Source organism: Bufo bufo, chromosome 7, assembly GCF_905171765.1.
Source record: "Bufo bufo chromosome 7, aBufBuf1.1, whole genome shotgun sequence".
Taxonomy (NCBI): Eukaryota; Metazoa; Chordata; class Amphibia; order Anura; family Bufonidae; genus Bufo; species Bufo bufo.
The window spans coordinates 189,357,231-189,380,981 of NC_053395.1; the positions used below are offsets into that span (position 1 = coordinate 189,357,231).

Genomic DNA, 23,751 nt, shown 5'->3' on the forward strand with positions numbered 1-23,751 from the left:
AATTCGAATATTCGTTATATTCTACCTTCTTTTTTTTTTTTACTCGGAAATCGGCAAGGTAATGATTGCGTAATATGCGAATATTACGCGATCAATCCAGGCGTGGGTCAAAAACAAATATATAGCACTATAGAATATAGTGCTATATATTATTTTTTTTTTTATATTTGTAATTTTTTTCCATCTGAAGTCATGATTCCTCCCTGCTTAAGTTGCTTGTGGGCCAATGACTCATTGGCCCGCAAGCAAGAAGCAGGGAGGAATCGTGTTCAGATGGAAAAAATGAGGAATATTCGAAAAACTAATATATAGCACTATATTCTAAATATTCGCGAATTCTCGAAGTTGCGATATTCGAGATAAAAATTCGCTTTTCGAATATTGGCGCTCAACACTACACAGCACAGTAGATAGAGACTTCTGCTTCCAGCTCCATACACTGTAAAGTTTCTGGGGCCCGGCTGCCCGAAACAGTTGTTCAGTGGGGGTGCTGGGTGTCTAACTCCACCAATATGATAGTTATGACACATCCTGAGGATTGCTGATCAATATCTGTAGCCCAGAGAACCCACTTAAATGCTTGTGCAAGTGCACCATCAAGTGAAGTGAGTTAACCATGCCCACCTGGTAACCACTCTAGGGACGCTTTGCATTTCCAAACGTCCTGACCTAATGGAATCAATCGAAAGACCCCAGCTCACCTACAGGTAGCTGCTGGGGTAACCTGCATACACCCAGGACTAAACCTCCATAACTGATGACTCCCATCAGACTACTGAGAAGAATGCATTATTCAGTTGATCTTGGCCAAAAGGTCGAGAAGCATTTTGGTTCCCTTACCCCATTCAGACCCTGAAAGCACAAGACCTTAGGGACTATTTTTGGAAGCTGTTTTAGCAGATACTGTGCTCATCATGTTTTATTGTAAATTAGTACTTCTTATCAGAAAAAATAAGAGATGTGCTTTATTCTTATTGCTTCTTAAATGGTACTGATTCCTCTTGGGGAGATCCAGTTTGAAGAAGTCCTTAGGGCAATGAACTCTGGGAAAATTAAGCAATATAGCTCTTTACAAAAGAAGAAAACGCCTGTTTATTGTTACTTACTGTGCAGTATATGGGGCTATCCTGTAAGTCAATGTCCAACCCTTTAAGAGTCTTGAAACATGACTCACTAGAAAGACAGCTTGGCGTTGTATCTATCATGAAAGTAACTTACCGTATATACAGATTCCGAGAAAAGTTTTTTTCACAAAAAAAAATTTTTATTTGTAGAAAATGATCACTTATACATCCACCTGGTTTTTAGCTGCTGCTTTCTTGAACCCGCCTGGTCTAGGTAATAACATTTTTAACATGACGTCAGCAACAATGGCTGGTGCATAAGACAGAGGAAGCCAAAAGAACTTTGCATCCCACCCAGCACCGTACCGTGTCCTTGGGTATTTGGCTGTCAGTGCATGTTCCATGCAGTTTGTAACTTTGGAGATGTCAGAGCTGCACAAGGTTTCCATTGAAAATCGCTGCACTTTTAAATCTACAAGAAAGACGACAACCGTTATGGTGTGGAAGGATGGGGTTATCTCTGATACATTTAGTAATGTTCCTTTAATCTAGAAGCAATTGGACATTATATGATGGAATATCAAATGTTCTGGATTCCTGAAAGGCTATGTAGATGGGTAAAGACTATAGATGAGCAAATTTCTCAAGATTCATTTTGGGTCAATTTCAGTCAAATTGCCCATTAGATTCGATTTTCGAAAGTGAATATTACCCTGCAAAGCAATGTATGACACTTCGAGTTCTCCTAGGACTGTATCCAACCCATTTCATGATCATGCCAAGACAGCACTAGTGATATCTAAGTGACAGTGACATATATGATATGGGTAAACGGATGGGAGTCGGTGGTAACCAACAGCCTGTGTAATAACACACTGCACTGTCAGATTTTATTTAGGTCTGAAAATTATCCCTTTTAGGTAGAAGATGTCTTCTGATCTGTAAAATGTTGGCCGTCACTCTGAGCACGTTTTGGAGAAATTAGAATCTTTAGGGAAATTTGCAAAAAAAATTATTTGAGTGGAATTAATTCACTCACCTCTAGTAAAGAATGTTTAAAAAAAAACAGTTCAAAATAAAATGATGCTAAATATACTACAATAGCTTTTTATCCCGAGAAATCCTGTAATTGGTTCTCTTTGCCCAGGGTTCTGTTTCTTGTCTTGTGAAAGTCCACCTTATATTGCAGTCTTTTGCTAGAAACAAGTGCTGGAATATCACATTTTCTGGATTATTGAATGCCATATGAAAGGGATTACCACTGTATTATCGCAGAGTTTATATTTTGTGTATGCTACTTTAAAGGTGTTTTCTTAGACTGGGTACCTCTTTTGATATTAAAAGGCAGATAAGACTCACCTGTGTCTGGCGATCAGTTTGTACCACCGAGCTTCCACTGGGCTTGAAGTGTGGCATGCCATCTACATGCAAATCACCTCTGCTGGGCAATCGATGGCCTCAGCCGTGATGTGTGCAGGCATGGCATGGGATTACCATAGATTTGCTTGAAGTGGTGACGTGCATGTAGATGGCACTTCCCATTTCCGGTCCAGTGGGGTCCCGGTGGGAAGGAAAAGGGAGCTCTGAGCTGGAAATGCAGCACCGTGACAGATGAGTCCTTTTTAAAATTCTTGCACCCGGCCTGGCAATATAAAAAGAGGCTCCCTTTCTTAGAGAACGCACTTGTCACATGAATTTTACCATCTAAATTCTCTCATTTAAAATGTAATATGACAAGATTTAAAAAAAATGTTTTTTAACTGATCTGTTTATTATAGCGGGGCACTTTACTGCTACATACAGGATACAGTTGTTACTTACATTTATCAAAGTACTTATCGCCATAGGCATATCTGACTTCTGGCGCAAGTCTATTCCACAAGCGATGTAAATCTTTCTCAATTAGTTCAAGGCTGGTGACCCCGGTCTTAAAGAATCCAGGTTCAATAATACTAACTTTCACTCCAAAATGCTGCATGTCTCTCCTGGAATTAACAAATAGCAACAAACACTGAGTATCAGATGTAAGAGACTGATGAAAGTCCTTGTAGGATAAAATGTATTAGGCGACTAGAGAAGAGCAGCATTATTCCTTAAAGGGACAGATATTTCTTATTATCCATGAGTTGCTATCAATAATTGAACGACCATGAGGGAATAGTCTATATGGTTCATCTTGCGAGATGGACACTCATGTTCATGTTTCCCCCCCCCCCCAAATACATGGATGTGAATGTGTGTGGGTCACAGATGAGCCATATCATTCATGTTTGCAGATGTAGCAGAACTAAACTGGACTGTGATAATACATCACAGTGATATGTTGTGACAACAGCAATTCAAAAAGTTAATTAACATGTTTTTTGCCATTGCAGTCAACATGAGGATTGCTGCATGTGTACATACAAATAAGTCCGGTTTATGCAAAAAACTTAATTACAGAATATAAAAATATTCAATCATCCAGTGGCTGATGTGTGATGGATTCAGTACAGTATAGTATATTCACATCAACATTGTGGCCTCCATTCATAACAATGGTACACCATATGATGATTTACAATGGTGTCTGATGGAACCTATTGAATTAATGGAGTTTGTTGTGGTTTCTGTCATTTTGACAGTGGGTGAACCTTCATTATTGCCATAAAATGTGATGGAACTGCCAAAAGAGGATCCTAATGGAATCCCTTGCACATATGAGTGTGAATATAGCCACATGGTTCAACCATCCATTGTAACTGTGATGGGCCTTCAGAAGGCTCCCAGCTGTAGTAGCAACCAAACAGCTCCCACAATCTCATAATAATGGAAGGGGGAAGGAGTGTTGGTCACTGACAGCATCCTGTCATAATGATGGAAGGGTGTTGTTCACTGGTAGCATCCTGCTCCTGGAAAATGACCGATCAGATACCATGGTTGCCAAGGGGGTTAAAAGTCCCTGATTGGAGTTTGTGTCTGATCATGGACACTGCCAGCTGTAAAACAACAGGCATCCACCGGTTATGTAACCTGCTCAGCTCTTGAGCAGGCTCCACACTTAAAGACCTGACATCCACCATACATATAAACCATTGAAGTCTACGGTAGAAGTGATCTAAACTGGTTAATCTAAGAGCTAAGGGGGTAGTTACTTTTTCACATAAAGACAGGTGGAATTGAACAGCGTTTTCCACCCATTAATGAAATCATTTAAAAAACAGCATTTTGTTTTAATTAGGTTCCCTTTGTCCACTGTCGGACTGAATTTCTTTGGGCCACCACAGGAAATGATTCTGGAGGCCCGCCCACTGCTAGACAAGGGGCCCTATTTTATAAAGGACTCATTATCAAGTCAGAGCTTGGGCTCACCAGAGGATCCTCTGAATTTCTCTGAGGTTAAGTGACGATTAATGAGAAGCTGAGTTCTATTCTATTCTGTCTTCCCCTTTTTTACTTTCGATAGCACATATAAAAATGCTAATTACCTAAGGAGGTACACATTAACACAGATGTTCTCTTAGTAAGTGCATGGATACCAAATCTCTGTCATTGCCATCACATTACCAATAACAAGGTTTACTCACATAATTTTTACCAAATTCAACAAAACACTTTCTTTTTTAAACTGTAGACAACCAAGTAGAATAATGGCTAGCACTCCATTCATGTGAGAGAACAACCTACACTGCAGTATTGCGGTGTCTCAACTTTCACCCAAAGGTAGATGCCAGGGGAAAGATGGATTGGGCAAGTTAGATGTCAACACTAGTGTTGATCGAGCACCAAAGTGCCCTATTGTTTGTTCTAACATGAAATAACAGGTGTCCGTCAGTGGATGATATCACTCTCTCTATTGAGAATACATGCATGATTGGAAACATGTATGTGTATGGGGTGCTTTGGTTCAACAGCCGTTGACTGAATGGGCATTCAGTCGACAGTTATCTAAAGTATATAGTCACCCTAACCATAACAACTCTGAAGACAGAGTCAAGAGGCTGGCCATATATCGTAGCTAGCTGTTAGACAACAGCAATTCCCCAAGCCCCACAATACACCAAGTTGGGCAAAAAGGGAGAGGGGAAGAAGCCGTTGTCAGACTCTCCTGGCAGTAGCTTATCTCTTGTGCAACCAAAGGATTTGGTGTGTTGAATTCCAACATGACTAATCCTTTTTAACCTAATATCAGGGGAGAGTCAGGACACCCCAATACAAATTAGATGGTTGGCCAGTCTCACTGAAATCTACGGGTTCAGCTGACATTTAATCTAATGTGTGCAATCACCTTATTTAGTTAAAGAAAATATTATTTATAGTTATAATATGAACTCACCTCAAACTATCTGAGAAAGATTCTACACCACATTTTGATAGACAGTAGCCTCCACCTCCAAAAGCCAATCTCCCCATCACACTGGCCACATTGACAATTCTTCCACGGCCCTTCTTCAAAAGTGGCAGGAACTTTATGGTGACCTCGATTAGTCCAATTAGGTTTACATCAAGAACTCTGTGGAAGTCTTCCATGTCCAACCAGTCTGTAGGCCCTATTGGAGTGGCCCTTCCTGCATTGTTCACCAAGCCATACAAACCTAAACAATAAAATTAGAGTTGAGCCCTTTTGGTGTCAGAAATTTTAGAACAGTTGTCACACTCCTGACATAAATGAAATCAGAGTCACTAAATAAAAAATAATTTTATACCAAAAGCATATTTTCTAAAATGCCATGCTGCACTCTGCACTTTTGGGAAGATAAGATTAATATTGTGTAAAATATTTTTTATAAACTCATAGGCATTATGAAGAGAAAGAAATGTATAGAGAGAGACATGCATGCATGGCAACCTCTTAATTCACCGCAGTGGGTGACCTCTGTTTTTGAGCTAAGCGAGGGTCCCAAAGGTTGGACCAGTATCCATTAGGCATTTATCACATTTCTAGTGGATGTCCCATAGACGTCTAAGATGGGAAAAACCCTTTAAATCGGGGAGCAACTGATTGACCGGCAAATATCCCCTTAATATTTTTAGTTACAGTAGCTCTCTTGTGAGGCTGTGCTCTCATTGGCTCTGGAGATGAAATGCTTGGGTGGTCCCTTCACCCTAACAAAATTGTCCAGAGTGGGAAGTTCTCCCTAACCAAGGAAAACAACCCCCCATGTACTCTTGCTATGTTATATTATTTACTTTGTATTATACTTTATTACTATTGTCTATTCATATGGCTTGTGTACTTTGCATTCTTACGATCCTATGTTAGGTTCTCAGATGTCAATGCCAGTAGATTCCTATTCAGGCAAATGGATTTTCTGGGAGTTAAGGCTGATTTAGATTAGGCAACAAATGGGAAGATTATTGGGAATGAATGTTCCTGCGAATGCTCATTCCCAACAACCTGCCCGTCTAAAGGTTCAACCGATCCTCCGATGAACGAGCAAAACGTTCGTTCATCTGGTAAAACAGTCATTAGTGCGGGCACCTAAATTATCATTTCCTGGCAGCAGATTGTGCTGTCTAAACAGAGATCTGCTGCCCAGAAACAGTGCAGCTCTATGAGGATGAGGGATCGCAATAGCTGTGGAGGTGAATGCTGCATGTAAATGTAGCGGTCACCTCCACTGAACAAGCAGCTGAATATCGGGAAGGAACACTTCCTGCCTGACAATCTGCTGCTGCTCTAGATGCACCTTTAGATAGGATAGGTCACCAACATCAGCACAACACCCGTCACCCACAAAAATCAGCTGTACATGGCAGAAACTGTACATTAAATGGAACCAGAAACTTCTGCTTCTGGCTTCATCCACTCTATCATTTCCGGAGCTGGCGGCTGCTGTGAACGGCAGATCAATGTTGGACCCTGACTGATCTGATATTGATGCTCTATTCTGAGGATAAGTCATCATATCTAAGTCCTAGAAAACCCTTTTAAGTACCAGGATTGGTCCATTCACCCAAACCATCTCCAGTAGCAAGTCATGTTCACCACGGTGATAGTTTTGAGAATTTTGAAATGTATTTATACCAGACAAGGTTCTCCATACTTTATTAAAGATGTAGCCAACTCCACTTTACCCACAGGCCACAAGTACTATATGTCTCATTATTGTGTTGGCTTTGCATCTTAGTTCAACCCTACAGTATGGTTGCTTTTGTCCTGGTAGACAATAATGATTTCTGTGCATTTGGCCAGAACGATGAACTGCCCATAGAAAAAGTGCACATGCTGGTACTAAAGAGCTGCAATTCATCCATATGTATTAATAGAACAATAATGTTTTAATTGGATTAGCATTGAGAATCAGTGGCTTAACTAAGGTACAAGTAGTCTCTCTTCTTCACCCAATCCAGAAGGCCTTGCAAAGGTCACGAACCAATAACCTCTTCTCACCAAAGCTTAGGGAAAACCAGTGACCTACTCCAGCACTTGCATAAGCTGCTGCCCACATGTGCATTGAGTCATTTAGTTACATAGTTAATACGGTTGAAACAAGACATACGTCCATCAAGTTCAACCAAGGGATAGGTGGGGACACAATCCCAGAAGGAAGTGAGACTCAAATTTCTACACGTTTTCATAAGCATTAATGTTGTTTACTTTTAAGAATTTATCTAAACCCTTTTTTAAACTGTCCACTGTTCCTGCTGTGACCACGTCCTGAGGAAGTCTATTCCACAGATTCACAGTTCTTACAGTAAAGAATATTTGACGCTTCTGGAGACTGAACTTTTTCTTCTCCAGTCGGAGACAGCGCCCCTTGTCTTTTGAGGGCATTTTACATGGAACAGTTTTTCACCGTATATTTTGTATGGCCCATTTATATATTTGTACAGGTTAATAATGTCCCCCCTTAGACGTCACTTCTCAAGACTAAATAAATTCAATTATTTTAATATTTCCTCATAACTAAGACCCTCCATGCCCCTTATCAGTTTAGTCGCTCTCCTCTGTACTTTTTCCAGCTGCAGTGCGTCCTTTCTATGGACTGGTGCCCAGAACTGAACTGCATATTCCAGATGAGGCGGCACCAACGCTTTGTAAAGTGGTAATATCACATCCCCGCCCCGCAAGTCCATGCCTTGTTTAATGCATGACAATATCCTGGTGGCCTTAGAAGCAGCTGATTGACATTGTATGCTGTAATTTAATCTACCATCTACAAGGACACCCAAATCCTTCTCTATAAGTGACTCTCCCAGTGCTAGGACATATGAAGCACAGAGATTATTACTACCAAGATGAATAACTTTACATTTATCCACATTGAACCTCATTTGCCAAGTTGATGCCCAATCACTCAGAGTGTTCAAGTCAGCTTGTAGTATATGGGCATCTTCCATAGACTGTACAGTATTACACAGCTTAGTGTCATCTGCAAAAATAGATATGGTGCTATTAATCCCCTCCTCGATATCATTAATAAATAAATTAAATAATAGAGGGACCAGCACTGAACCTTGGAGTACACCACTTATAACCCGGGACCATTCTGAATAAGAATCATTGACCACAACTCATGGTGGGTAGCCACATGTAGATTAGCTCCACTAAATGGGCTAATCCATGGATGGATTTTGTGGCAGTGCAAACCGTGGCAGAAATCCTTGAGTCAGTCTCGGTTTTCTACTGCAAGTTCCAAGGCAAAATGCAACTCATGAACAGTTTTTTAGAATCGGTGATCAACATTGTCTCTCAGCCTGTAGGCTAAGGCTACTTTCATACTAGCGTTTAAGTTTTCCGATATTGATATGGGGCTCAATACCGGAAAAAAAACGCTTCAGTTTTGTCTCCATTAATTGTCAATGGGGACAAAAGAGAACAGAATGCTCGAAAATGCATTCCGTTCCGTTTAGTTGCGTTCTTATACTGGAGAGCAAACTGCAACATGCTGAGGTTTGCTTTCCGTCCTGGGATGCAGAGCAAGATGGATCCGGCACGACCCCCAATGCAACGGATCCGTTTTCTCTGACACGATAGAAACCGGATCCGTTATGGCTATGTTAAAGATAATACAACCGGATCCGTTCATGACGGATGCAGATGGTTGCATTATCAGTAAAGGAAGCGTTTTTGCTGAACCCTGCCGGATCCTGTAAAATCGCTAGTGTGAAAGTAGCCTAACCTGCATGATGAGGAATTTAAGAGTGAATAAAGCAAATCCTAAATAACGGGTGATATTACAGAGAACCGCCAATCGTCTACAGTTATAGTAATGACAGAAGTGAGAACATCGCCGAAAATAACTTTCAGGAAGTAAATAGCAATTACATTTAGGGGCAAGTCTAGGTTATGGCAGCAACAAAATGACCATAAAAACACTGGCCCAGATTCAAGAAGCACTTGCGCGGGAACAAGTGTGATTTGCGCCGCGCAAGTACTGATTTGCTCCTATGCAAATTTGCGGCTGATTCTGTAAACCAGTTAAGCCTGAAATGCTGCCATTTTCCCGCGCACGCAGCCTAGCTGTTCCTGCGCAATTTGCGTGCAATTTTGCGCGGGGTGTAAGTTGCGCCTTCATGGAATTCCCTCAGCGAATATGCAAATTAGGTACTGCCGATGATTCAGAAACATGCGCGTGTGATGCGCATCTTGCGCTGGAAGCGTGCAAGCTTTTTTCCCTGGGCAAACTTGCTCCTGTTAAAAGCAGGGGCAAGTTAGCAAAAGATGGCCAAATGTCATCTGAAGGAGCGCGCAACTTCAGCAGCACCTAGACAGACGATCTGAACAAGCAGATTTGAAATACATCTAAAGAACATCTAAATAGTTATTCTAGATGGCAGTTTGTTCTTATACCTTTTTATCCTATGAGAATAAAACACAAAAACAAGTGTTCCTTGTGCTCTTCAAATGAAAAATGACATTTTCAGATGTTTCTAGAATTTACTTATCTCATTCAAGTACTACACTAAAACAGCTGCACCAATAAAATAAAGGCTATGTATGTTTATTTCTGTTCTTTTATAATTTAAATTCTTTATACAGTAATATAAAATATTTTGGTCCCTTTGGGAGGTGCCATGTCTTGCAAAAGGGCTGAATTTCCTTGCTCAGGGGGGGTAGGAAAAAGCAGGATGAAATTCAGCAAAGAACCTGCGCAAGTCTGCTCCTATTTATTTGCTCAGTGCAAGCAGCTGAGCGGGATTTGCCCTGAAATTATGCTAGCAAACCTCTGCTGAGCCGAAAATTCCTCATTTACATAGGGGCACACCCACTTTGACTTGCACGGCCTTGCGCCCTCAGCTTTGCCTTAAACAGGAGCAAATTAAATGAACAAACGATTCCTGAATCAGGTGGCAATTTGGCAAAATTGCTCCAGCGCAGAGAAATTCAGCTGAGCGGCTCAGGTGTAAGTAATGGGCAAATCTACCTGAATCTGGGCCACTGAATGCAAATTATTCATAAAAAATATATGGTGGCAGCACAGCTGGAGGATTATTATATCTGCTGCTTCCCTGGAGAGTGACTTTAGGCAAGGACATCACTACCTGGAAAGTGTCCAGGAGAAGGATCAATAAATACAGCGGCGGGCTGCAAACTTTAGTTCTCCAGTCACTTTGAAACTACAAAAGCCGCGAGCTGTCAGGCCATGCTGGGAGTTGTGATCTCACACCTCCGGGAGAGGCACAGGTCGGAGACCACTTATAAAGAGCACAAATTACATACTTACCAACATTGGAGTTGGTAAATTTGGGACATTTTGGGACATCAAACCACCCAGTTGTGGACGGGGCTTACATAAGCCCAACTCACTTTGACTTGAGACTGCCCAAATTGATCAGGACTGTCTCTGAAAATTAGGGAATGTCCTTGCAAATTTGAGACCGTTGGCAACTATATGAATTAGATACGGTGATATGAGTTACCTTTACTACCGGTCGCCTCGGCCACAAAAGTCACAGCATTATCAATACTGTTTTGGTTTGTGACATTTAATAGGACAGTTTTCAGCGCAGGAGATGTACAGGCCCTCAGGTTGTCGCTCCCTTCCTCGGTCAGACAAGCAGCAATGACGTCAAATCCTTTCCTGTGAAGTCTTTGAGCCAGTAGGTTTCCGAAGCCTGAATCGCAGCCGGTGATAAACACGGATTTTCCGCGAGTGTCTCCGATTTTTAGGTTGTCTCTAATGGTCCAGCAAATGAACAAGAAGACGACGGAGGTCAGAGTTCCCAGTAATGCTGGATGCACAGCCCAGAGCTGCAAGAAAATAGTGGAAGAGTTAGCTACTTTGTTCAAGCATTAAAAGAAATGATGAAAGAAATCTAATGGCTGGCTAGACTCGTCAAGAGCGGTAATTGGTTTTTGGAATATGCTTAACTTGCAGCAGTTGCTGTACCTCTTTAAATCTGTCGAGCAAATCTTCCTCGTCCTCGCCCTGCAGATACAAGAACAAGAAGCAAACGTTATATAAGCATTGTCATCAAAAGGCCACATCTACATAGAAACAGGAATCAAGGCGAGCAACGAGGACTAAACGCAGCTCATTACAGCCAAACCTCTGCCGTGCCCCCTCCTGATGTCTTACATTGCCGGGATTTCATTTAAAAGACTGGTGTGCACTTCCATAGGGACAAAGGTGAATGATGCCTTATAAATGTGATGGTGAATCGTAAAATATTAGGACAGGAACTCAACTTATACTGGCTCTATCAAGACCTTTAAAACCCCTAATGTATGTATATGGCCATCCTGACCCCTGGGACAAGCTCCCACCAGTGTCCTAGATTCTGAATGGAAAGGTAATATTTTCATAATTTATACATTTAGGGGGTCAGTTATCAAGCTGTTGTAAAGTAGAAGTGGCTTAGTTGCCCCTAGCAACCAATCAGATTCCACCTTTCATTCTGGACAGCTCCTTTGGAAAATGAAAGGTGGAATCTGATTGGTTGCTATGGGCAACTTAGCCAGTTCTGCTTTACACCAGTTTGATAACTGACTCCATAGAGTTTCTGGATTATACTCTGTGCTCTGTGACTGGTTTTTCAGATGACGCAGTGACCAGTGTCACCTTCAGTACCCTCATAACAGTGTCAGTCACAGTACCTGTATCAGTGTGAGCTACCATACCATCATACCAGCGATAATCACCATGCTGTCTTTATAGTGTCTGCCACAGTATCCCCACAGTAGTGTTAGCTACTTTCACACTAGCGTCATCAAAAACGTTTCCATTACTGACAGTACAAAGATCTGCATCCGTTATGAACAAATCCGATTGCATTATCTTTAGTGTCCATTCACACGTCCGTAGTGTATTGTGGATCCGCAATACACCCGACCGGCACCCCCATAGAACTGCCTATTCTTGTCCGCAATTGCAGACAAGAATAGAACATGTTCTATTTTTTTCGATAGCCGCGGACCGGAAGATCGGGGCCGTGCTCCGGAAATGTGGATGCGAACAGCACACTGTGCGCTGTCGGCATCTCTTCCGGCCACGTAGAGAATGAATGGGTCCAGATTCGTTCCGCAACGTTGTGGAACGGATCCGGACCCATTCTACAGACGTGTGAATGGACCCTTAACATAGCCAAGACGGATCTGTCATGAACACCATTGAAAGTCAATGTGGGACGTCCCCATTGACTTGCATTGTGGGTCATGACGGATCCGTTTTTCTCCACATCCCATGACGGAAAAAAAATCGCAGCTTGCTGCGGTTTGCTCCCCAGTATAGGAACACAACTAATAGGAATGGAATGCATTTTGGAGCACTCCGTTCTGTTCAGTTACGTTTTGTCCCCATTGACAATGAATAGGGACAAAACAGAAGCAGTTTTTTCCCGGTATTGAGACCCTATGACGAATCTCAATACCGGAAAATAGAACGCTAGGGTGTAAGTAGCCTTAGCTATAACTATGTCAGTGACTCTATCTATCTATCTATCTATTTATCTTATATCTATCTATCTATCTATCTATCTATCTATCTAGTCACCCTTTGCAAATCACTGGTCAGACCACACATGTAGTACTGTGTACAGTTCTGGGCTCCTGTGAACAAGGCAGACATAGCAGAGCTGGAGAGGGTTCAAAGGAGGGCAACTAAAGTAATAACTGGAATGGGGGGACTACAGTACCCAGAAAGATTATCCACATTAGGGTTATTCACTTTAGAAAAAAGACGACTGAGGGGAGATCTAATTACTATGTATAAATATATCAGGGGTCAGTACAGAGATCTATCCCATCATCTATTTATCCCCAGGACTGTGACTGTGACGAGGGGACATCCTCTGCGTCTGGAGGAAAGAAGATTTGTACACAAACATAGAAGAGGATTCTTTACGGTAAGAGCAGTGAGACTATGGAGCTCTCTGCCTGAGGAGATGGTGATGGTGAGTACAATAAAGGAATTCAAGAGGGGCCTGGATGTATTTCTGGAGCGTAATAATATTACAGGATATAGCTACTAGAGAGGGGTCGTTGATCCAGGGAGTTATTTGATTGCCTTATTGGAGTCGGGAAGGAATTTTTTACCCCTCAAATGAGGAAAATTGGCTTCTACCTCAAGAGTTTTTTTGGCTCTGGGTCAACTTTGCAGGATAACAGGCTGAACTGGATGAATGGATGTTTTTTCAGCCTTACAAAAACTATGTTACTATGAATCTATGTATATGCCTATCTATCTGTCTATCTATCTGTCCATCCATCCACCCATCAAGCTAAAATTGAAGAACGAGGCAGCGCTCACACACAAAAAGCGGATACGCCAACCTTTCATCTTACTCTGGAGGGCTGCCTCATTCTTCAGTTTTATATTCACCGACTCATAACCAACGGAATAGAAGGATTTGCACCCACAAAAAACAGACTGATTGGTTAAGTATGGAAACTTCCTATGAAACTGGGCCTAATGTGTGCATGTGTCTGGATGAGATTGTGAGTCCCAGTGGGGACCATGACTAATGTGAATGGGGACAATCTCTGTCCATTGCTGTGGAATGTGATGGACAAACTAAATATTGTATGTAAACAAATAAAATATTGGATTAGCTTTATGGAAAGGAGCCCTATGTTTTTATGTTAGTTTTTTATTTTTGACAAAACATCCGATCCATTATTACAAGGTAATAATGCTATATGTAGACATCCAGAGTTACTGTACATTATGCTTCAAAAATAACCAAAAAAACAAACACAAATACGTTATCATTAGCAAAAAAATCTAGATTTGATATAGTTTTGCTAGTTTAGTAATAGCTTATGTTCTAGTTACCAAGAGTTAGGCCTCATGCACACGAACGTATATTCTTTCCATGTCCATTCCATTTTTTTTTGTGGACCGTATACGGAATCATTCATTTCAATGGGTCCGCAAAAAAACGGAAGTTAATCCGTGTGCATTCCGTTTCCATATGTCCGTACTGTTCTATCAGGGGCCAGCTGTTCCGTTCCCCAAATAACGGAATGCACACGGACGTCATCTGTATTTTTTGCAGATCCGTTTTTTTGCGGACCGCAAAATACATACGGTTGTGTGAATGAGGCCTTACTATGTTCTTTCTATATTTGGTTTGCTCCAACCACACGGTTGCCATGTATATTGTTGGGTCCACGAGGCATGTCTACCTTCTGATCCCACCATACACCGCCATGCGGGAACAATGCAGTTCCATTATCCCCAGTGCAAACCATTTCCCATTCATAATAACATAATCCACAATAGGTATGATGCACTTACATTATGCAGCAGCATTGTGAAGGGGTGAAGAGTCTATGCCACCAGAGCTCAGTCCCTGCTCAATGCAATGTGTTCCATAAAGTCCTTTGCAGAGATTTGCTCAGACATCCTCCTCTCCCTTAAGGCATCTCTTCAAGATAAAAAAGAATAAAACCTCCTTCCCCCTGGAAGTTCAGTTCTATAAGACTTGCATTGGGTGTCATATAATCCATGAGAATCCTGTAAACATTCACGTCCACAGTGGTCGATCATATATCCCTGCCTTGATTATTTTTGGAACGTAGCAACTTAAGCCTTATTAGCGGAGCCTAAATCACAAGCATCTGAGCTGCCTGCGGTCTGGAGGAGCTGAGGGTTAATTATAAGTAGGTAAAGCTATCTATCCAAGGTGTCCACTTCAGCAATCATCAGGCTCCCATCCTCGTAGATCAACACATTTTTAAGAAATCTTACTTGTCACAATCTTAACAGGCTTGGTCACCTTAACTCATACACTGCATGTTCTTTAGAGATTATTGGATTGTATTTGTTTCTGCCTTTCTGACCTCTGTGGTTATATCACTGCATGGTCAGGACTAAGCATATTATGTACTGGACGTAATGGGTCTACATTATGGCTAATAGATGGAAGTCATGAAGAACTAAAAGGTTAATGCTCCTCCTGTCATGATTTTATTTACAGGGTTGTCTAGGTTTGCAAAAATGGGTCTGTTCTTTTTCAGAAACAGCTCATCCCCATCCACGTAAATGAGTCTGAGCTGCATTACCCCACACAACCCATAAGCAAGAGTGGTGCCGTTTCTGGAAAAAAGCTGATCATTTGTTCTGATCTCGGACTAATTAGATGTTTTCAGTGTTGGACCAATGTTCTAACTACCAGGACTGTGGAGGAGTATAAATTCCCCTTGGCTGCCGTGCTGTCCATTAAAGGAGCTTTCTATTTTCTCGCGATCCCATATTAATGATCTATCCTGAGGATAGGTAATCAATATCAGATCGATGGTGGTACAACACCCGGCATTCCCAACGATCAGCTGTATGAAGAGACAGCTGCACTGTTTACTTGCTCGCCATCGACATTGCAGCGCCGCCATTCAATTCACTTGAATGGGACACGGTGTAACTACAACTGCTCTTTGCCATTCAAGTAAATGGGGACGGAGGAGCTGTAATTACAATGCTCGCCGATGCAACCTCGACAACGAGCAGGTAAACTGTTAAGAGAATGCAGATACTTTTATAGAAATGTAATTTATTGATACTTTTATTACTGTCATAGATGTAAGAGAGCGGGCCACATAGCAAGAATCAAAGTAGACCCCAAATATGGTAGCAGGATTTATCACCCAGTCAGAAGGCACAGGTGATACTTTTCCTTTCTATACCTTATGACCCTTGGGCTTGGCCTACTGCCTTGAAATAGCAAATTGGATGGGACCAACTTGAACCAGGCTCCAATTGTACAAGGGATCCAGAGTCTGTGATATATATATATACACTTCTCAAAAAAATAAAGGGAACACTTAACCACCTCAGCCCCCAGTGCTTAAACACCCTGAATGACCAGGCCACTTTTTACACTTCTGACCTACACTACTTTCACCGTTTATTGCTCGGTCATGCAACTTACCACCCAAATGAATTTTACCTCCTTTTCTTCTCACTAATAGAGCTTTCATTTGGTGGTATTTCATTGCTGCTGACATTTTTACTTTTTTTGTTATTAATCGAAATTTAACGATTTTTTTGCAAAAAAATGACATTTTTCACTTTCAGTTGTAAAATTTTGCAAAAAAAACGACATCCATATATAAATTTTGCTCTAAATTTATTGTTCTACATGTCTTTGATAAAAAAAAAATGTTTGGGTAAAAAAAAAATGGTTTGGGTAAAAGTTATAGCGTTTACAAACTATGGTACAAAAATGTGAATTTCCGCTTTTTGAAGCAGCTCTGACTTTCTGAGCACCTGTCATGTTTCCTGAGGTTCTACAATGCCCAGACAGTACAAACACCCCACAAATGACCCCATTTCGGAAAGTACATACCCTAAGGTATTCGCTGATGGGCATAGTGAGTTCATAGAACTTTTTATTTTTTTGTCACAAGTTAGCGGAAAATTATGATTTTTTTTATTTTTATTTTTTTCTTACAAAGTCTCATATTCCACTAACTTGTGACAAAAAATAAAAAGTTCTATGAACTCACTATGCCCATCAGCGAATACCTTGAGGTCTCTTCTTTCCAAAATGGGTAGTTATACTGCCCTGGCATTCTAGGGGCCCAAATGTGTGGTAAGGAGTTTGAAATCAAATTCTGTAAAAAATGACCTGTGAAATCCGAAAGGTGCTCTTTGGATCGTGGGCCCCTTTGCCCACCTAGGCTGCAAAAAAGTGTCACACATCTGGTATCTCCGTACTCAGGAGAAGGTGGGGAATGTGTTTTGTGCTGTAATTTTACATATACCCATGCTGGGTGAGAGAAATATCTTGGCAAAAGACAACTTTTCCCATTTTTTTATACAAAGTTGGCATTTGACCAAGATATTTATCTCACCCAGCATGGGTATATGTAAAAAGACACCCAAAAACACATTCCTCAACTTCTCCTGAGTACGGAGATACCAGATGTGTGACACATTTTTGCAGCCTAGGTGGGCAAAGGGGCCCAAATTCCTTTTAGGAGGGCATTTTTAGACATTTGGATACCAGACTTCTTCTCACGCTTTGGGGCCCCTAAAATGCCAGGGCAGTATAAATACCCCACATGTGACCCCATTTTGGAAAGAAGACACGCCAAGGTATTCAATGAGGGGCATGGCGAGTTCATTGAAAAAAAATTTTTTGGCACAGGTTAGCGGAAATTGATTTTTTTGATTTTGTTCTCACAAAGTCTCCCTTTCCGCTAACTTGGGACAAAAATTTCAATCTTTCATGGACTCAATATGCCCCTCAGCGAATACCTTGGGGTGTCTTCTTTCCAAAATGGTGTTATTTGTGGGGTGTTTGTACTGCCCTGGCATTTGAGGGTCTCCGCAATCATTACATGTATGGCCAGCATTAGGAGTTTCTGCTATTCTCCTTATATTGAGCATACGGGTAATGAGATTTTTTTTTTCCGTTCAGCCTCTGGGCTGAAAGAAAAAAATGAACGGCACAGATTTCTTCATTCGCATCGATCAATGTGGATGAAAAAATCTCTGCCAAAAAAAGAAAAAGGAGGGGAAAGGCGTCTGCCAGGACATAGGAGCTCCGCCCAACATCCATACCCACTTCAGCTCGTATGCCCTGGCAAACCAGATTTCTCCATTCACATCAATCGATGTGGATGAATAAATCATTGCCGGGATTTTCTTTTTTATATATACAAGGTGTTTGCCAAAGTATATGAACAGCGCCACCTCCTCAGCTCATATGCCTCGGCAAACATATCTTTTACTGCAGAGGAGAAATCTCGTCTTGCAGCGCCGCATACACCGACTTGCGTGTAATCTGACAGCAGCACAATGCTTCTGTCCGAATGCACATCAGTGCTGCAGCTGGTCGATCGGTTGGTCCACCTAGAAGGTAAAAAAAACAAAACAAAAAAGAAAAAACCAGGCCGCAAAGCAATAACTTTATTAACTTTAGAACAGAACATATTAACTTTTTTTTAACTTTTTTAACTTTTTTACTTACCGGTAATTTTTTTTTTGTTTAGTTTTTTTTACCTTTATAGAACAAACCTCTCCTTCCCCATGGGACAATGTGCAAAGCGCAAATCGCCCAAAGATGTGGCGAAGTACGTTATGCACTTTTGCAGCAGCTGTGAGAGAAAGGGCCCTAATAGCCCTGTGTGCCTGTCCTGGTGAGATGTGATCCCTATGCTAGGTGTACCTGTGTGTGGTACTTCCGGAAACACTCTCCTAAGCATAGGGCAGGGTGGTCCGGACAGTCAGGACAGAAATAGCGGGTGTCACGCCTTATTCCACTCCTGCTACAGACACAACATTTTTTTCGGGGTGGCGGTTGGTTTGAGGTACCAGCAACGACACTGGGGAAATGTCGCTCGTGTAGACGGCTAACTACACTGGTGGATGGGGCCACGGAACCTCCTGGGTAAAGGAGGTTCTCGATGATCTCTTCCTGGAATTTGAGGAAGTATCGTGTTCTCCCAGCCTTACTGTAGAGAACAAAACTATTGTAGAGCGCCAATTGAATTAAATATACAGACACCTTCTTATACCAGCGTCTGGTTCTGCGGGAAACTAAATAGGGAGCCAACATCTGGTCATTGAAGTCCACCCCTCCCATGAGCAAATTATAGTCGTGGACTGAGAGGGGCTTTTCAATGACACGGGTTGCCCTTTGAATTTGTATTGTCGTGTCTGCGTGAATGGAGGAGAGCATGTAAACGTCACGCTTGTCTCTCCATTTCACCGCGAGCAGTTCTTCGTTACACAAGGCAGCCCTCTCCCCCCTTGCAAGACGGGTGGTTACAAGCCGTTGGGGGAAGCCCACGCGACTAGTTCGCGCGGTGCCACAGGCGCAAATCCGTTCTAGAAACAAATGCCTAAAGAGGGCCACACTTGTGTAAAAATTGTCCACATAAAGATGGTACCCCTTGCCGAATAAGGGTGACACCAAGTCCCAGACTGTCTTCCCACTGCTCCCCAGGTAGTCAGGGCAACCGACCGGCTCCAGGGTCTGATCTTTTCCCTCATAGATCCGAAATTTGTGGGTATAGTCTGTGGCCCTTTCACAGAGCTTATACAATTTGACCCCATACCGGGCACGCTTGCTTGGGATGTATTGTTTGAAGCCAAGGCGCCCGGTAAAATGTATTAGGGACTCGTCTACGCAGATGTTTTGCTCAGGGGTATACAAATCTGCATATTTCCGGTTGAAATGGTCTATGAGGGGCCGAATTTTGTGGAGCCGGTCAAAAGCTGGGTGGCCTCTGGGACGGTAGGTGGTGTTGTCGCTAAAGTGCAGGAAACGCAGGATGGCCTCAAATCGTGTCCTGGACATAGCAGCAGAGAACATGGGCATGTGATGAATCGGGTTCGTGGACCAATATGACCGCAATTCATGCTTTTTGGTTAGACCCATGTTGAGGAGAAGGCCCAGAAAAATTTTAAGTTCGGAAACTTGGACTGGTTTCCACCGGAAAGGCTGGGCATAAAAGCTTCCCGGATTTGCGGTTATAAATTGTGTGGCATATTGGTTGGTCTCTGCCACGACTAAGTCCAAGAGCTCTGCAGTCAAGAACAGCTCAAAAAATCCCAGGGCCGTACTGATCTGAGCCGTCTCAACCCGAACTCCAGACTGGGCGGTGAAAGGGGGAACTACTGGTGCGGCTGAAGTTGGTGACTGCCAATCAGGGTTTGCCAGCACCTCAGGGATTCTAGGGGCTCTACGGGCCTGTCTGTGCGGTGGCTGCGACGGGGTAACTAGTGCACGTGCCACCGTACCAGCTTCAACTGCCCTTCTGGTGCTCGCTACTTCACCATGTTGTACGGCAGTGCTGGTACTAGGTCCAGGAAGGGCTGCGCTGCTGGTGTATGCCTCACCACGTGATCCGGCAGCGACAGCCCCACTCTGCTGCTCTTGAAGCGGATCCTGCATAACCTGTGGTCTAGCGACACGGGGCCGGGTACGCCTGGTGCTGCCAGGGACCTCAACCTCCTCGTCCGAACTTTGGGTCAGAGAGCCACTGCTTTCTACAGGTTCATATTCTGACCCGCTAGATTCGTCAGATGAGGGTTCCCACTCCTCATCCGACTGGGTCAGAATCCTGTAGGCCTCTTCAGAAGAATACCCCCTGTTTGACATTTTGGACTACTAAATTTAGGGGTATTCCCTGAGACTACCCAAGAAAAAAAGCAAGCCTGTCTTACAAAGGGGAGGCTAGCGAAGTACCGGAGGCCGCTGCGGTTGATAAAAAATATCAAAACTGATTTTTTTATCGCCGCAGAGCGTGTAAAGTGAATGTGCAGTGATCAAAAAAAAAAACTTTTTTGTCACTGCGGTGGGGCGGGCGTGGGTGAACGCACGTGTGGGCGACCGATCAGGCCTGATCGGGCAAACACTGCGTTTTGGGTGGAGGGCGAGCTAAGGTGACACTAATACTATTATAGATCTGACCGTGATCAGTTTTGATCACTTACAGATACTATAAAAGTACAAATGCTGATTAGCGATACGCTAAACAGCGAATAAAAGTGACTGCGGTGCGGTGGGGTGGGCGCTAACTGACGCTAACTACCTAACCAAAGGGCCTAAACTATCCCTAAAACCTAACAGCCAATACTAGTGAAAAAAAAAAGTGTCAGTTTACACTGATCACTTTTTGTCTTTCACTAAGTGATTGACAGGGGGCGATCAAGGGGTTAATTTGGATGATGGGGGTGATGGATGGTGATCAGGGGCTAAGGGCAGTGTTTGGTGTGTACTCACAGTGATGTCTGCTTCTCTGCTGGATCCAACCGACGAAAAGGACCAGCAGAGGAGCAGAGAAGCCATATAACAGATCATATTTACTAATATGATCTGTTATCTGGCTTGTGATTCGATTTTTTAAAAATCAGCAACCTGCCAGCGACGATCATTGATGCAATAGTCCTTTAACTTTTGCCGGCCCGCGATGCGCATGCGCGGGCCGGCTGTGACCGAAATCTCGCGTCTCGCGAGAGGACGCGCCGGCGCGTCCAGGAAGAATTAAACAACCACCTCAAGGACGCGTCTGTGCGTACAGCGGTCCGGAGGTGGTTAAACAACACAATGTAACTCCAAGTCAATCACACTTCTGTGAAATCAAACTGTCCACTTAGGAAGCAACACTGAGTGACAATCAATTTCACATGCTGTTGTGCAAATGGGATAGACAACAGGTGGAAATTATAGGCAATTAGCAAGACACCCCCAATAAAGGAGTGGTTCTGCAAGTGGTGATCACAGACCACTTCTCAGTTCCTATGCTTCCTGGCTGATGTTTTGGTCACTTTTGAATGCTGGCGGTGCTTTCACTCTAGTGGTAGCATGAGACGGAGTCTACAACCCACACAAGTGGCTCAGGTAGTGCAGCTTATCCAGGATGGCACATCAATGCGAGCTGTGGCAAGAAGGTTTGCTGTGTCTGTCAGCGTAGTGTCCAGGGCATGGAGGTGCTACCAGGAGACAGGCCAGTACACCAGGAGACGTGAAGGAGGCCGTAGGAGGGCAACAACCCAGCATCAGGACCGCTACCTCCGCCTTTGTGCAAGGAGGAACAGGAGGAGCACTGCCAGAGCCCTGCAAAATGACCTCCAGCAGGCCACAAATGTGCATGTGTCTGCTCAAACGGTCAGAAACAGACTCCATGAGGGTGATATGAGGGCCCAACGTCCACAGGTGGGGGTTGTGCTTACAGCCCAACACCGTGCAGGACGTTTGGCATTTGCCAGAGAACACCAAGATTGGCAAATTTGCCACTGGCGCCCTGTGCTCTTCACAGATGAAAGCAGGTTCCCAGTGAGCACATGTGACAGACGTGACAGAGTCTTGAGACGCTGTGGAGAACGTTCTGTTGCCTGCAACATCCTACAGCATGACCGGTTTGGCATTGGGTCAGTAATGGTGTGGGGTGGCATTTCTTTGGAGGGCCGCATAGCCCTCCATGTGCTCACCAGAGGTAGCCTGACTGCCATTAGGTACTGAGATGAGATCCTCAGACCCCTTGTGAGACCATATGCTGGTGCGGTTGGCCCTGGGTTCCTCCTAATGCAAGACAATGCTAGACCTCATGTGGCTGGAGTGTGTCAGCAGTTCCTGCAAAACGAAGGCATTGATGCTATGGACTAGCCCGTCCGTTCCCCAGACCTGAATCCAATTGAGCACATCTGGGACATCATGTCTCGCTCTATTGACCAACGTCATGTTGCACCACAGACTGTCCAGGAGTTGGCAGATGCTTTAGTCCAGGTCTGGTAGGAGATCCCTCAGGAGACCGTCCGCCACCTCATCAGGAGCATGCACAGGCGTTGTAGGGAGGTCATACAGGCACGTGGAGGCCACACACACTACTGAGCCTCATTTTGACTTGTTTTAAGGACATTACATCAAAGTTGAATCAGCCTGTAGTGTGTTTTTCCACTTTAATTTTGAGTGTGACTCCAAATCCAGACCTCCATGGGTTGAAAAATTTGATTTCCATTTTTTAATTTTTGTGTGATTTTGTTGTCAGCACATTCAACTATGTAAAGAACAAAGCATTTCAGAAGAATATTTAATTAATTCAGATCTAGGATGTGTTATTTTTGTGTTCCCTTTTTTTTTTTGAGCAGTGTATATATATATATATATATAATATACTGTATATATAAAAATATTTATCTATATAAGTAAAGTGAACTCCACAGCACTTCCAAAAACAAGCGAGCGTTTATTCACCAAATAGCAGCGACTTTTCGGTCCGCTCAATGGAACCCCTTTCTCAAGCAGTGATAACTTGAGAAAGGTTCCATTGAGCGGACCGAAATGTCGCTGCTATTTGGTGAATAAACGCACTCTTGTTTTTGGAAGTGCCGTGGAGTTTGTTTTACTTATATGGTTTAGTTGGTGGATCGCCTCTACAGCCGCTGGCACTCCATTTCACTTATTTACTGCTGTGCTGCCTGCCCTTGTTTGCTTTTTTGTATATATATATATTATGCTGCCCATAATTATTCATACCCTTGGCAAATTTTGACTTAAAGCTACTTTTATTAAACTAGCAAGTAATTTTTTGACGGGAAATGACATAGGCGTCTCCCAAAAGATAATAAGACGATGTACAAGAGGCATTATTGTGGGAAAAAAACATTTCTCAGCTTTTATTTACATTTGAGCAAAAAAAATACAAGATGTTCCGCACTGTGGAAAATCTCAGAGGACGTGGTCGGAAGCCAAAAGGGACACCTGTGCTGGCCAGGAGGATAGTTAGAGAGGTGAAAAAGAATCCAAGGATCACCAACAAGGCCATCCTGGTGAATCTGGGCTCTGCTGGTGGCAATGTCTCAAGGCAGAC

The 23,751-nt window shown here is 43.0% G+C and overlaps 1 protein-coding gene across 1 annotated transcript; it reads right to left on the minus strand.

The window, feature by feature from the left end:
- Positions 1-1,285: 1,285 nt before the first annotated feature.
- On the minus strand, positions 1,286-15,042 carry LOC121007949 (retinol dehydrogenase 7-like). Its single transcript, XM_040440215.1, has 6 exons — positions 14,729-15,042; positions 11,381-11,419; positions 10,911-11,241; positions 5,380-5,638; positions 2,886-3,049; positions 1,286-1,536 (listed from the first exon to the last, which is right to left on the minus strand). Exons 1-6 carry the CDS (start codon positions 14,741-14,743, stop codon positions 1,286-1,288), a joined length of 1,059 nt encoding a protein of 352 aa, XP_040296149.1. The 5' UTR covers positions 14,744-15,042.
- Positions 15,043-23,751: the final 8,709 nt, after the last annotated feature.